Source organism: Oryx dammah, unplaced genomic scaffold, assembly GCF_014754425.2.
Source record: "Oryx dammah isolate SB20612 unplaced genomic scaffold, SCBI_Odam_1.1 HiC_scaffold_2, whole genome shotgun sequence".
Taxonomy (NCBI): Eukaryota; Metazoa; Chordata; class Mammalia; order Artiodactyla; family Bovidae; genus Oryx; species Oryx dammah.
Window position 1 is genome coordinate 158,483,132 of NW_024070186.1, and position 14,001 is coordinate 158,497,132.

General features: G+C 50.8%; 1 protein-coding gene across 1 annotated transcript in view; it reads left to right on the top strand.

The window, feature by feature from the left end:
- The window catches only part of CRAMP1 (cramped chromatin regulator homolog 1), a 44,398-nt gene that overhangs the window by 21,389 nt on the left and 9,008 nt on the right, over positions 1-14,001 (top strand). The window contains exons 7-13 of the mRNA XM_040253654.1: positions 6,174-6,259; positions 6,733-6,856; positions 7,862-7,943; positions 8,415-9,548; positions 10,378-10,555; positions 12,354-12,535; positions 12,625-12,699. Of these exons, the coding sequence (XP_040109588.1) occupies positions 6,174-6,259; positions 6,733-6,856; positions 7,862-7,943; positions 8,415-9,548; positions 10,378-10,555; positions 12,354-12,535; positions 12,625-12,699 (1,861 nt within the window). The remainder of the gene's footprint in view (positions 1-6,173; positions 6,260-6,732; positions 6,857-7,861; positions 7,944-8,414; positions 9,549-10,377; positions 10,556-12,353; positions 12,536-12,624; positions 12,700-14,001) is intronic.

The window sequence follows — 14,001 nt, forward strand, 5'->3', positions numbered from 1 at the left end:
AAGATCACTTTAGATAAGCTAGTATATAGAGTAAAAAAAATAAATTCTGTGAAAGCGATTACAACTACAGTGAACAGCAAAGGATAAACATGAAGATGTAAGATAAGACCTCAAAATCACAAAATGTGGGGGAGGGGAATAAGGAAGTGTAGATCTTTTGGAATGTATTTGAATTTATATGACTGCCAGTGTAAAGCTGGTAGACACATTTCTGGGTTCACATATTTGAGAACCAAGGTAACCACAAATCAAAAACAAGGAGTAGATTCACCAAAACCAAACAGAAAGGAACTCGAGAATGAGACCAAAAAAACCCATCAGGCCACAAAAGGGAAAATGAAAAGTGCAAAGCAGCACCAAAAAGAAATATAAAATTAGCTGGAAAACAAGATTTAAATGGCAATAAATATATACTTATCAGTAGTTGCTTTAAATGTCAGTGGACTAAATGCTCTGATCAAAAGATACAAAGTGTCAGGTTGGATAATAAAAGAACTTACAATAGGCTACCTATAAGAGATCCACTTTAGAGGGAAGGACACAGAGATTGAAAGTGAGTGGATGGAATAAAGATATTTCATATGAGAAATGACGAGAAAATGGAGGTCACAGTACTCATATCAGACAAAATAGGCGTTAAAAGCAATAGGGAATTCTTGGTGGTCCAGTGGTTAAGACTTGGTGCTTTCACTGCCATGCTCCTGGTTTGGGAACTAAGATCCCACATGCTGCAACTACTGAGCCCATGTTCTCTAGAACTCGTGCTCTGCAATAAGGGTAGTCTGTGCATTGCAGCATGAAGCCCTTGCACTGCAGCTGGAGAAAGCTCACATGTGGCAGTGCACACCCAGCACAGCCAGAAACAAAAAAGTGAAAAACCAGGTACTAACAGACACAAAGGGAGAATTGATGGAATGCAATAATAGTAGGCGACTTTAACACCGCACTGACATCAATAGACATATTTTCTAGAGAGAAAATCAGTGAGGCAACAGAGATCCTAAATGACACAATAGAACAGTTAGACTTAATTGATAGCTACAGGACACTACATCCAAAAAAACCCAGAATATACGTTCTTTATAAGTATCCATGGAACATTCTCTAAGATAGACCACACAGTAGGACACAGAACAAATCTCAACACGTTTAAGAGAACAAATTATTTCAAGCATCTTTTCTAATCACAACTGCATGAAATTAGAAATCAACCACAGAAAGGGAAATGAAAAAATGATTACACACAAACGGTGCTACTAAATATCATTAATAGGTCGGAGATGAAATCAAAGAGAAACTCCTAAAGACAAAAGGCAGTGAAAACAACCATGTGAAGTCCATGGGTATAGCAGAAGCAGTCCTGAAAAGTTCATAGCAATACAGGTCCTTGTAAAAAAAAAAAAAAAAAAACCTAACCTACCACCTAAAAGAATTAAAGAAAGAAGAACAAACAAAACATGAAGTCAGCAGAATAAAGATCAGAAAGGACATAAATAGAAATGAAACAATAGGAAAAAAGTCAATAAAACCAAGAGTTGGGATTTTAAAAGGACAAAAATACTGATAAATCTCTAGCCAGGCTCACCAAGAAGAATAAAGAGAGGACCCAAATGAGGTAAGAAGAGAGAAGAAATGGCAACTGACACCTCAGAAATATAAAAAAAATCATTAGAAAATATCATGTCAGTTGCTCAGTCGTGTCTGACTCTTTGCAACCCCATGGATTGACTGCGGTACACCAGGCCTCCCTGTCCATCACCAGCTCGTGTAGTTTGTACTCAAACTCATGTCCATTGAGTTGGTGATGCCATCCAACAATCTCATCCTCTTGTCCCCTTCTCCTCCTGCCTTCAGTCTTTCCCAGCATCAGGGTCTTTTCAGATGAGTCAGTTCTTTGCAGCAGGTGGCCAAAGTATTGGAGTTTCAGCTTTAGCATCAGTCCTTCCAATGAATATTCAGGACTGCTTTCCTTTAGGAGGGACTGATTGGATCTCCTTGCAGTCCAAGGGACTCTCAAGAGTCTTCTCCAACACCACAGTTCAAAAGCATCAATTCTTTGGCACTCAGCTTTCTTTATAGTCCAACTCTCACATCCATGCATGACTACTGGAAAAACCAAAACTTTGACTAGAAGGACCTTTGTTGGCAAAGTAATGTCTCTACTTTTTAATATGTTGTCTAGGTTGGTCATAACTTTTCTTCCACGGAGCAAGCATCTTTTAATTTCATGGCCGTACTCACCATCTGCGGTGATTTGGGAGCCCAAAAAAACAGTCTGCCACTGTTTCCACTATTTCCCCATCTATTCGCCATGAAGTGATGGGACCAGATACCATGATCTTTGTTTTCTGAATGTTGAGCTTCAAGCCAACTTTCTCACTCTCCTCTTTCACTTTCATCAAGAGGCTCTTTAGTTCTTCACTTTCTGCCATAAGGGTGCTGTCATCTGCATATCTGAGGTTATTGATATTTCTCCTGGCAGTCTTGATTCCAGTTTGTGTTTGATCCAGCCCAGTGTTTCTCATGATGTACTCTGCATATAAGTTAAATAAACATATGAAAAGTTACATACTAGCAAAATGAACAACCTAGCTATAGCAGCCCATCAAAACTGAATCAAAAAGAAACATAATTTGAATAGACCAGTCACTGGAAGTGAAACAGAATCCGTAATTTAAAAACTCCCTTCATATGTATAAAATAGATAACTAGTGAGAACCTACTGTATGGCATAGGGAAGTCAATGCATTGTGGTGACTTAAATAGGAAGGAAATTTTAAAAAGAGAGGATGTGTGTATATATATATGGGCTTCCCTGGTGGCTCAACAGTAAAGAATCTGTCTGGAATGCAGGACACCTGGATTCAATCCCTGGGTTGGGAAGACCACCTGAATTAGGGGGGAATGGCACCCCACTCCAGTACTCTTGCCTAGAGAATCGCATGGACAGAGGAGCCTGGCAGGCTGCAGTCCGTTGGGTCACATAGAGTCGGACACAACTGAAGAGACTAATCTGCAACAGCAGCATTTGTATATATATATACTATAACTGATTCACTTGCTGTACAGCAGAAACTTCCAATTAAAAAAGCTCTGTGCAAACAGATGGCTTCACTGAGAATTCTGCCAAACATACCAAGAACTTATATTAATTCTTCTCATACTCTTCCAGAAGGCTGAGAGGAGGAAACACTTCCAAAGTCAATCTGTGAATGTACCATCAGCCTGATACAAATCCACGCCAATACCAAAAAATGATGACCGGCCATATCTTTGATGAATTCAGATGGAAAACTCTCAGCACAATATTAGCAAACCAAATCCAACAACATACATAAAAGATGATATGCTACAATCAAGTTGGATTTGTCCCAGAGTCCCTAGGATGGTTCAACACATGTGAGTCAGTCAACGTGATTAACCACATCAGCAGAAGAAAAGACCATGTGGTCATCTCAAAGAGATGGAGAAAAAGCATTTGACTCTCAAAAAGCATGGTCAAAAAGCATTTGACCAAAGTAGGTATGGAGGAAATATTTCAACATAATAAAAACCAATCTTGACAGACGTATAGCCAACATAATACTGAACGATGAGAAGCTGAAAGCCTTCCTGTTAACTTCTGGAAGAAGGCAAGGATCCCACTGTCATCATCTATTTAACAAAGTATTGGAACTCATAGCCAAAACAGGAAGAAGAAAGAAAAGGCATCCAGACTGGAAGGGAAGAGGTAAAGTTGTCATCATAATGCAGATGACGACTCTATATAGAAAACCCTAAAGACTCCACGCAAAAGCCATCCAAACATATAAAGTGAATTCAGTAACATAGTAGGACACGAGATTAATACACAGAAATCCGTGGCATTTCTTTACACTGAAATACCAGAAAGAGAGTAAAAATAGCTTCTCAGCCTTTGGTTAAGGTCAAGGGTAGAAAGAGTAAATCATGCTTAAAATCGCATGAAAAAGAAATTAAAATTTTAGAAATAAACCTGACCTTCCGCTGCTGCTAAGTCACTTCAGTTGTGTCCAACTCTGCGACCCCAGAGGGATTCTCTAGGCAAAAACACTGGAGTGGGTTGCCATTTCCTTCTCCAAAACTTGACCAGCGAGGTGAAAAATTTCTATGTTGAAAACTATGAAACACTGATAAAGGAAATCGAAGATGATTCAAGGAAATGGAAAGATATCCCATGCCTTTGGAGTGGAGGAATTAATATAGTTACCATGGCCGTACTGGACAAAGCAATCTGTAGATTTAATGTGATCCCTATGCAATTACCCATGATGTTTTTCACCAAATGAGAACAAGTAATCCTAAAATTTGTATGAAACCAAAAAGACCCAGAATTGCCAAAGCAATTCTGAGGGAAAAGAGCAAAGCTAGAGGCATAACCCTCCCAGACTTCAGACAATGCTACAAAGCTACAGTAATCAAAACTGTGTGTGATCTTCGTGTAAAGACAGACCTTTGGATCAGTGGGAGAGAATGGAGAGCCCAGAAATAAACCCACACACCATGGTCCATTCACCTTTGAGAAAGGAGGCAAGAGTACACAATGGCAAGAAGACAGTCTCTTCAGCAAGTGGTATTAGGACAGCTGGACAGTCAGTCACATGTAAACCAATGAAGTTAAAGCACACCTTCACACCATATACAAAACCAAACTCAAAATGGCTTGAAAATGTAAATACAAGACACAACACTATCAAGCTCCTAGCAGAGAATATAGGCGAAACATTTACCCACACTGTTGTTGTTCAGTCACTCAGTTGTGTCCAACTTTTCAACCCCATGGCCTGGAGCACGCCAGGCTGCCCTGTCCTTCACCATCTCCCGGAGTTTGCTCAAACTCATGTCCATTGATGGAGTCTAAAAAATAATACAAATGGACTTATTTACGAAACAGAAACAGATTCATAGATGTAGAAAACAAACTTTATGGTTACCAGAGGGTAAGGGGGTGGAGGGATAAAAGTTAAAAAGAGTTGGGGGTTAGCAGATACACAGTACCATATGTAAAACAAATATGGAGTTATTGTGTAGCAGAGGGAACTGTGTTCAGTATCTTGTAATAGTGATATCTTGTGAGAACCAGAAAAGAATATATACATATATAACCTAATCTCTTTACTATGCTTCTGAAACTAACACAGTATTGTAGTTCAATTTTTAAAATAGGTAAAAGCAGTCATAAAAGCAATAGATATCAGCCTTGAACCATTGGTAAAACATAAACTTGTGTTTGTTCACCAACCATTGGGTAGCTGGCCAATGTGTTTTCTTAGGGACTTGTTCGTGGAGTCTTGTGGTGGTTTTATTTGGAAGTTCTAGCCAAGACGCGTCATTTGTGATTTGTTTTCAAGTGGAGCAAGAACATAAAGGCGGCAGGGACCTTCCTGATCACCCCCAATCTTTCATAATTGTCTGGCCTACCTTGTTTGGCTGCAGTCTTGAAGACAATCTACCTTTATTGAGTATTGCCAAAGTGTACCAAATGTGTTTTCAGAGGGAGCTATTTTTTGTGGCTTTTATTTTTCTTTAATTAGTTACTAGTAGTATTTCTTTATGTAATTTGAACATTGTATAAATTGTTGCCACAGCAGTGTTCAGAGAGAGAGTCACCCACAGCTGTAACCTGTGTAGGGCAGGCCCCACTGAATCTGGGCCCGCCGCAGGTCAGTGTGGGGAGCACAAGCATGCAGCACCCCCACCTGCTGGCTTCCAGGGCCCCAGCCTCCACTCGACCCCCAGGGTGGTTTGCAGAGGCCTGAGTGACGTTCCTGATGGGCAGAGGTGGGGTGGGTTGAGGGGTCACGTAGAGGTGGGTGAGCCCATCTGCTCTGGGGTGGGGGCCCCCGCCGGGAGCAGGCTGTTGGGTGGGCAGTGGCGGGTGCTTGTGGCCAGGCAGGAGGGCAGGGCGCGTCCTGAGCGGTGGGCACCCCCTTTGTGGCGTGCTGCCTGCTCAGGGAGGTCCAGAGCCAGCCTTGTTGTCTGTCGTGTGACGTCCATCTGCCTGCAACCCTGGGAGCTTCTGCAGGGGCCCTCTCATGGGGCTGAGCAGAACCCCCGGAGGCCAGGCTGTGTGCTCGGCCGGGGCCCTCCATCACTGCACAGGGTGGGAGTGACTCGACTCTGAGGCCTCAGCGCTCCTTCAACCCCTCTCCCAGGGCCACCACAGTCCGGTACAAAGGGAGGAACCTGCGGATCAAAGCACCCATGTGCCGCGCCCTGAAGAAACTCTGTGACCCCGATGGTACGTCAGACACAGCTCCACTGGGGCGGGCCAGGCCGGGCGTTGAGGGCCCGTTCCCGTCAGGGAGGCTTGCTGGACGACTGCGTTTAGTGATTTCCAGCCTGAGCTGAAAACGTCCCACGGCATCCCGTGGCGGCCGAGCCTGGTTGATTGCTCCTGAACTGTGACTCCAGGCGCAGTGATGTGTCCACTCAGGCTTCTAGTCCAGCTCTGAAGCCCCAGCTGTCCTGAGATGGTGCATTGGAGGTGTCAGGGCAAGTCTCCTGTGGCCAGGCTAGGGTGTGGCACAGCGGGCATGCGGTGGCTGTGGCAGATGTAGGGCCGCTCCTCGCCCTACCCCCCTCCAGTGTTCCCCACGGCTGCTTGCCCCTCCTCCTCTCTGGGCACCTTAACGGTCCGACCAAGAGCTTCACTGTATCATCGAGGTCTGTCTGTACCCGGACAGATGGCTCTAAAGCCCCTTCCTATCGCAGGCCTGAGTGACGAAGAGGACCAGAAGCCAGTGCGCCTGCCCCTGAGAGTCCCTGTGGAGCTGCAGCCACGGAACAACCATGCCTGGGCCCGCGTGCAGAGCCTCGCCCAGAACCCGCGGCTCCGGTGAGGCACTCGACGCTGGCAGGGGAGTGAGCTGCAAGGGACAGGGCTAGAGGGGCCCCTGGGGGAGCAGCAGCCGCCACTGGTGCCCCGGCTCCACCTGAGGTAGTGTGAGGGCTGCCTCGGCACGGGGTCCTCGGACTCCGGAGCGGCGTTTGCGTCGCTGGCTGGGGTTTTGCAGGCTGACAGCCGGTGTGAATGCATCACGTGGTCACAGGCTGACAGCTTCAGGGTCTTCCCTCCTCTTTCCCTGAGACCCGCTCCCTTTTTTCTCCTGCTGTGTCCCTGATGTGTGTCTGGCTATGCACCAGGCACCCAAGAATGGGTCATTCTCCAGTTCTCATTATTTTGTAGATTAACTGTGAGCTCTTTTAAGGGCCCAGTTCAGGGCATTGGGCACCTTCACAGTGTTGTATAGCCGTGACCTCTAGTTGCAGAAATTTTCATCCCCCAAGAGGAAACCCCATGCCCACCTAACACTCACTCCCCATCCCCCTGCCCCTTCCCCAGGCCCCATCAGCCTCCCTACACTGGTCCTTGTAGATTCACCAGTGCTGGACATTTGACATCAGCAGAAACTGTACGTGGGTCCTTTCTGTCTGACCTCTCTCAGTGAGCATTGTGGTCTCAGGGTTCATCTGTGTCGTAGCCTGGGTCAGGACTTCATTCCTCCCATACATATTTTTATTTTCTTGGGTTTCATTCAGGCTGGCCCCACTCTGACTCCTGGAGGAGCTGGTGGGAGAGACGGGCCATTGTGCCCGGCCCTGTCCTGGTTGAGGCCTCGTCCTGTAAAGGGCCCTTGGGTTCTCCTACTTTTTCTTGCAGTTTCATTGGGCCTCCACTTTTCTCAGTTTAAAGGGTTGGTGTTAGGAAAGGAGCCAGGGGTTCTGCAGGGAGAGTGTGGCTCGGGCCTTGAGATCCTGGCAGCGTCTTACCACCACAGCCTCCCGGACTCCCAGAAGGCCCTGCACGTCCCAGCCCCTGCCTCTGTCTCGTTCTGTGCAGGATGATCGTGGAGCTACATCGGAAGGTCTCCAGCCTCATTGAGTTCCTGAAGCAGAAGTGGGCGCTTCACGAAGTGCGAATCGTATCTTTTTCTTACTGAAGCATCCCTGGGACCCCACAGCACCTGCTGCCTGAGACTGGGGGCATCTCTGTCTCAGTCCTGGCTTTGCAGCAGAGCCCTGGGGTGTAGCATTTGGGCCATGAGCTGGTGTGGAACAGAACTAAAACCCACAGCCCTTCGTCCTCTGGGCTTGAGGTCTGAGCCCCCTTTGTGGCTTCCTCACAGTATGAGAACTCTTGTCATAACAGCGCTCCATGCCTGAATGGCTGCTGTGTGGCCCATGGGCTGTGGCCAGGGCACCCCTGCCAGCAGGTTGAGGGAAATGACTGAGGTCAGCTCTCCATGTCCTGTGCGGTCCCCAGCCCAGAGGCCGTGTGGGGACCCTCTGTGGGTGTGGGGCCCCTACAGAAGGAAGTGCCCCTCCTGTCTCACCGAGGCGCAGTGGCCTGGGGGCGCGAGCTGCCACGAGTGGATCCTTAACGGTGTGCCCAGCGGAAGACGCTGGAGGAGCGGCAGTTGCAGGACTCGTTCTCGGAGCCGCCGCAGGAGAAGGTGGCGCTGCACTTGTTCCCGGGCGAGAATTGCACGCTGACGCCGCTGCCAGGTGTGGCCCGCGTGGTACACTCCAAGGCCTTCTGCACAGTACACTGGCAGGAGGGTGGCCGGTGCAAGCAAAGCGCCAAGGACACCCATACACTGCCCCCGGCTCAGATCCTGGGCATCCAGAGCGGGCAGGGCACAGCCAGGGGTCAGCTGAAGTGCCCGAGGGCCATTTCCGAGGCCAAGGCCGGGGGGCGGCCCCCTCCCTCCACCGATGCCTCACAGAGCTCCGGGGAGAGTTCCCCAGAAAGTGCCCCTGGGGAGGGGGCTGCCGCAAATTTCAGCAGCCCAGACGCCTCCGACAGGCTCCCTCCGGGGCTGCAGGATGCTGGGGGCCAGCTTGAGAAGACCCCAGTGGCCACCACTGCAGAGGGCGGGGACGGCCCCGCCCAAGAGCCCAGGGCACCAGCTTGTTCTTGCGGCCAGCTCCCGGATCTGGAGGACGAGCTGTCCCTGCTGGACCCCTTCCCCCGCTACATGAAGTCCTGCCAGGACCTCATCATTCCCGAGCAGGGCCTCCATGCGGACCCACGGCCTGCGGCCTGGCCGTCCCCAGAGGCCCGCAGTGCAGAGGGGGCTGACCTCACGCGGACCAGGGCCCTGTCCCCTGTCCGTGGCCCGCCCGGCCTGGAGCCTCAGTCCAGCCCCGGGTTCCAGCCAGACGTCTGCACTAAAGACTTGGTGGACACGCCTGCAGAGGAGCCTCAGGAGAAGGTGAGCCTCTTGGACCCTCCGCCTCAGGGCCAGCCCGCTGCCAAGCCTTCGAAGGATGTCCCTGCCAGCCGGCTGGCCCAGCAGCTGCGCGAGGAGGGCTGGAACCTGCAGACCTCTGAGAGCCTCACGCTGGCTGAAGTCTACCTCATGATGGGCAAGCCCAGCAAGCTGCAGCTGGAGTACGACTGGCTGGCAGTGCTGGGCCCAGAGGCCCCAGGCCCCCACTCCGGTCCCCCGCCCGCCACCTTCCACAAGCAGCGCCTCCTCAGCTGCCTGCTGAAGCTCATCTCCACCGAGGTCAACCCCCGGCTGGTAAGTGGGGTGGTCCAGAGAGGAGGGATTGGCCTTGGGGCAGGTGGTCGGGCCCAAGGGCTCCCAGAGGAGCTGGTCCGAGGCTGGCCTGCGGTTCCCTGGAGTGGGGTGGGGTGCACGCCGGGCCCTGGTGCTCTGTGCTGCAGGCCTTCGTCCTGTCCTGCGGGGCTCACACAGGCCGCGCTGTGCCTGGCTGTGGGGAGGCCTCTGTGCCTAAGCGTGTGGGCCACGGGGAGGAGCCTCGGACGGGCGCGGGGGCAGCGTGGCCCGGAGCTGAGAACAGGGCAGGTTTCAGTGTACTTGAGAGCAGTGGTGCTGGCGGCCGGGGCAGTGAAGTCATAGGCATGGTGCGCGGAAGGGGTTCCTGTGTGGTAGGGGCCCGGGCACTTGATGGCAGCCAGGCTGGTGGGAGCCGTGGCCTCAGGCAGGCCCACGAAACCCCTGAGGTGGGGGGTTTGACTCTGCAGAGGGCTCTTTCGCCATGCTTGTGTTTAGCTTTAGAAATTACTCTTAATGTTTCCTTTCTCTGACTCACAGAAGAGGCTTTAAGAAGGTGAGTCCCTGTGGCTTGCTGCTCGGCGTCCCCTCCTGTCACTGCGGGTATAGCCTGTCTATGCCACCATGACAGTGAAGGCAGAGGGCTCCCAGAGGACAGCAGCTGTTTCCCTGGGGGCCTGGGGCACTGACCATGTGTCATGGCATGTGACCTCTGACCCTCTGCTGTCCCTCCACACTCAAGTGTATTTCTGTGTCTCCATCCCCGGCACTTGCTCCAAAAGCATCGTCCATGTGCCGAGTTGGCCAATGTCTCGGCCTGTTTCTGTCCCAGGCTCCAGAGACGAACACTGGCTCCACAGCCTCCGTGAGGCCTGCCCAGGAGGAGCAGTCAACGACACCGCCAGGAAAAGTAGTGACCGTCAGCTCCCGCAGCCCGCGCTGCCCCCGAAACCAGGCTGCCCTCCGCCACAGCAAGGTCTTCTCGCCCAGCTCCGTACCTTGTTCCTCAGGTGAGGCTTGGATGGCCACATGTGGCCGCTGGGCCTGCGGCGGCCTGGGGCTCCACTATGTCGGCCCCAGGCTGGTGGATGGCATGCGGGTAGAGAAATCACCACCACCTCATGGGGAGGGGAGAGCAGGGCCCAGTGCAAAAGCCCTGGGGTACTGTGTGAGAGCTGGCAGGAGATGTGGGGGACCCTGGCCAGTCTGTTCACCTTGGGGGATCTGCCTTCTGAGGTCACCAGGAGCCTCTGTGTCCTGCTAAACTGGTGGCTTAGAGCCTGAGGAGGGTTGGTTCTTTCTGGGTCTTAGAAAGGCTGCTTTTCTTTTCCTCTGAAATAATAGAATAGTGAGGCCTTCAGTTAAGGGATTCCCCACCAGCTGAACACAAATCTTGGAAAGCAAGACTGGCTTACCTGCTGGTCCACAGTTGTGTCTGGGAAGTAATTGTTCAGGGTCTTTTATTCGGTCATGTGGCACATAAAACCCCAGGAGAGACAAAACCCGTTTCCCTAAGGTGTCGATTTACTTACTGTTTTTATTAGGAAAAAAATACATCGTTGTGACTGGCATTGCTCACTCTGCACGCATTCTAAAGAGCGACGCTGGTGGAGGGTCAGGCCCCCTTCTCCTGCCGTCCGTGTTTTCTGTTTCCCTCCTGGTGTTGGTCTTTCTCTGGCTGTGGCCCCCTGTGGGGCAGCCACAGACTCTGAGCCCATTGTCCTCAGAGCAGAGGCACGTTCATCAGAGTTGAACCAGGGTGGTGCCAGCAGATAGGCTGTATGGTCTTCTCCCCCTTCTCTCTGGGCTTTAGTTTTATGATTCTGTGAACTCTTAAATATCCACATTTTTCCTTGATTGAGGATGCTTCTGGCCCAAGGCACCTGCAGTTCTAGAATCCTGACAGGCATTGGGAAGATACTATCTCTGGACTCTGTGTGTCAGTTCAGCCTCACAGATTTGCAAATAAAGAACAAAGAAAGGGAACCTGTCTCTTCCATGAAATAAGCTGCAGCAGCAGCTGTGATGAAAACAGTTGGCAGAGTCCCCGAATGTTGTTCAGTTGCTCAGTCATGGCCGACTTTTGCGACCCCATGGACTGTAGCCCGCCAGGCCCCTCTGTCCATGGCATTCTCTAGGCAAGAATACTGGAGTGGTTGACCATCACCTCCTTCAGGGGATCATCTGACCCAGAGATCGAAACCTCATCTCGAGTCTCCTGCATGGGCAGGTAGATTCTTTACTGCCGTGCCGTGTGGGAAGCCCGGAGTCCCCAGATAGTAGTTCATAAATATTTTGTTCTTTTATCTTTGGGTCTTTTTTCTGTATAATCAGACTAAGACCAAGAGGATCAGTGGACCATGGTCCACAGCTTGCTGGTTGTAAATAAAGTTGTAAATAAAGTTTTATTTTATTTACACTGCCACTGGCTCACAGGTTGTCTGTGGCTGCTTTTGTGCTGAGTTCAGCAGAGACCGTGTGCTCAAGGCTGACTTCTTGTCTGGCCGTGTCCAGAGAGCATTTGCTGACCTCTGGTCTAGACTGGATGACTCGGAAGGTGCATCTGCCCTTCCACTGAGGTCAGCAGAGGTCAAGGAAAGCTCTGATGTGCTTACTTGGTGAAGACCAGAATTTCAGGGAGAGAAGGAGAAAAGCAGCTTCTTAGAGGACGGATATACAGGAGATTTCTTTCTCGGACAGCAGATAGGGTTGTCAAGAATTCCTTTCTGATTTTCTTCCCGGTGGACACCCTTCTGCACTGGTGGTGGTGCTTGGGGAGCACTGCCGTCATCCCTTCTTCGTCTCTAGGTCTGAGAAACCCTCCGAGGCCCCTCTTGGTGGCCAGTCCTGCCAGCACGGGCAGCAGTGACTCAGATGGTGGCCTTTTTGCTGTCCCAACAACATTGCCGCCCAACAGCCGGCATGGAAAGCTTTTTTTTCCCAACAAGGAGACAGAGCTGACATTCCGGCAGCACCTGAGCTCCATCAGCGTAAGTGGGCCCCCCCACACCCCGCCCCCAGCTGCCAGGCCGCCCAGGCGCGGACAGGGCGCACTCAGCCCAGCACTGTCTCCCCACAGATGCAGTCGGACTTCTTCCTGCCAAAGCCCAGGAAGCTGCGGAACCGGCACCTGCGGAAGCCGTTGGTGGTCCAGGTCAGCACCCCACCCACCTGTGCACCTCCTTGAGGGCTGGCCCGTCCCGCCGGCCAGGTTGCTCAGAACACGCTGGTGTCCTCCTGGGTCTCAGGTTTACCATGTAAAGTGGGGAGGTCCTTGCCCTTTCCTCTTCCTTATAAATAATTAGGATAGACAGAGTAGTCACAGCGATTGTAACTGTACCTGAAAATAAAGGCAGTCTCAGCACAGCATGAAACTGCTTAGAAGAAAAGACAGAAAGTTCTAGGGATTTAGGTTCCAAGAATGTCTGAGATTGGACTATATTTGAGGCTCTCAGAACATCTATTTATAAACACGTCAATGGAAGCAGTTGGCAAGGTTTATGGGTCGGCCAGAGGCCAGACCTCTCCTGGGCTCGTTGTCATGAAGCTGGGAGCACCCATGGAGACCCACAGGGGAGAGCCGGGTGTGAGAGCCACAGGAGAAAAGGGGCGTTTTTACGTGGAGGTGACAGATGAAGGAGATGATGGTGAAAGAACTGTAGGCTTGGAAATGGATGAATGTTTGTGGATTAATGCATAGTTCTCCTTTTACTAGATGCAGAAATCTGTTCCTGTTTTGGAATTAATTTATTTAGGAATGAGGGATTGCATCACAGACCTCAGAAAGGAAGATGTATTCCAAGTGCCCCATGTTTTTTGTGCACCCTGATATAACATTGGGGCATTTAGTTTTTAGTGTATTTGGTTAAATACATAAACCCTCCGCCCTGGATGAGGGAGCACACTTCCTGGCTTGGAGGACGCACTGCAGCCCAGCGTCACAGCCAGGACGCCCTTGCCACCTGCCTGTGGCTATTTTGTATTGTTCTTCAACAGTTTTATTGATACTAAGGAAGCCTGCCCGTTTAAAGCATACAGTTCAGGGTTTTAGTATGTTTGTGGGGTTATGCAGCCCCTTGCTGCGTCATCCCAGAACCTTCTCATGCCCCAAACAGAACTCCGACCTGTTACCCACACCGCTCCCTCCCAACCCTGGAGCCACTTCCTGTCCCTTGGGAGCTGCCAGTTCTGAGCATTTCACGTAACTGGAATCACACTTCATTCGTGGTTCCTTCACTTTACGGTCTTTGTAGGTCTCACTGGCACACGGCCCTGGCCCTTCAGCTCCCTGCTGTGCACGGCTGCTTTCACAGCGCCGGGGTGGACGCGAGTAGCCGCAACAAACACCACGGGGCCAGAGCCGCAGGCTGTCCTGCCCGGCCCTTTCAAAGAGACGCAAGGCTAGCCAGGGGTCCGGGGCCTCTCACCTCGTGGACAGTCAGCGCACCGGCTCAAG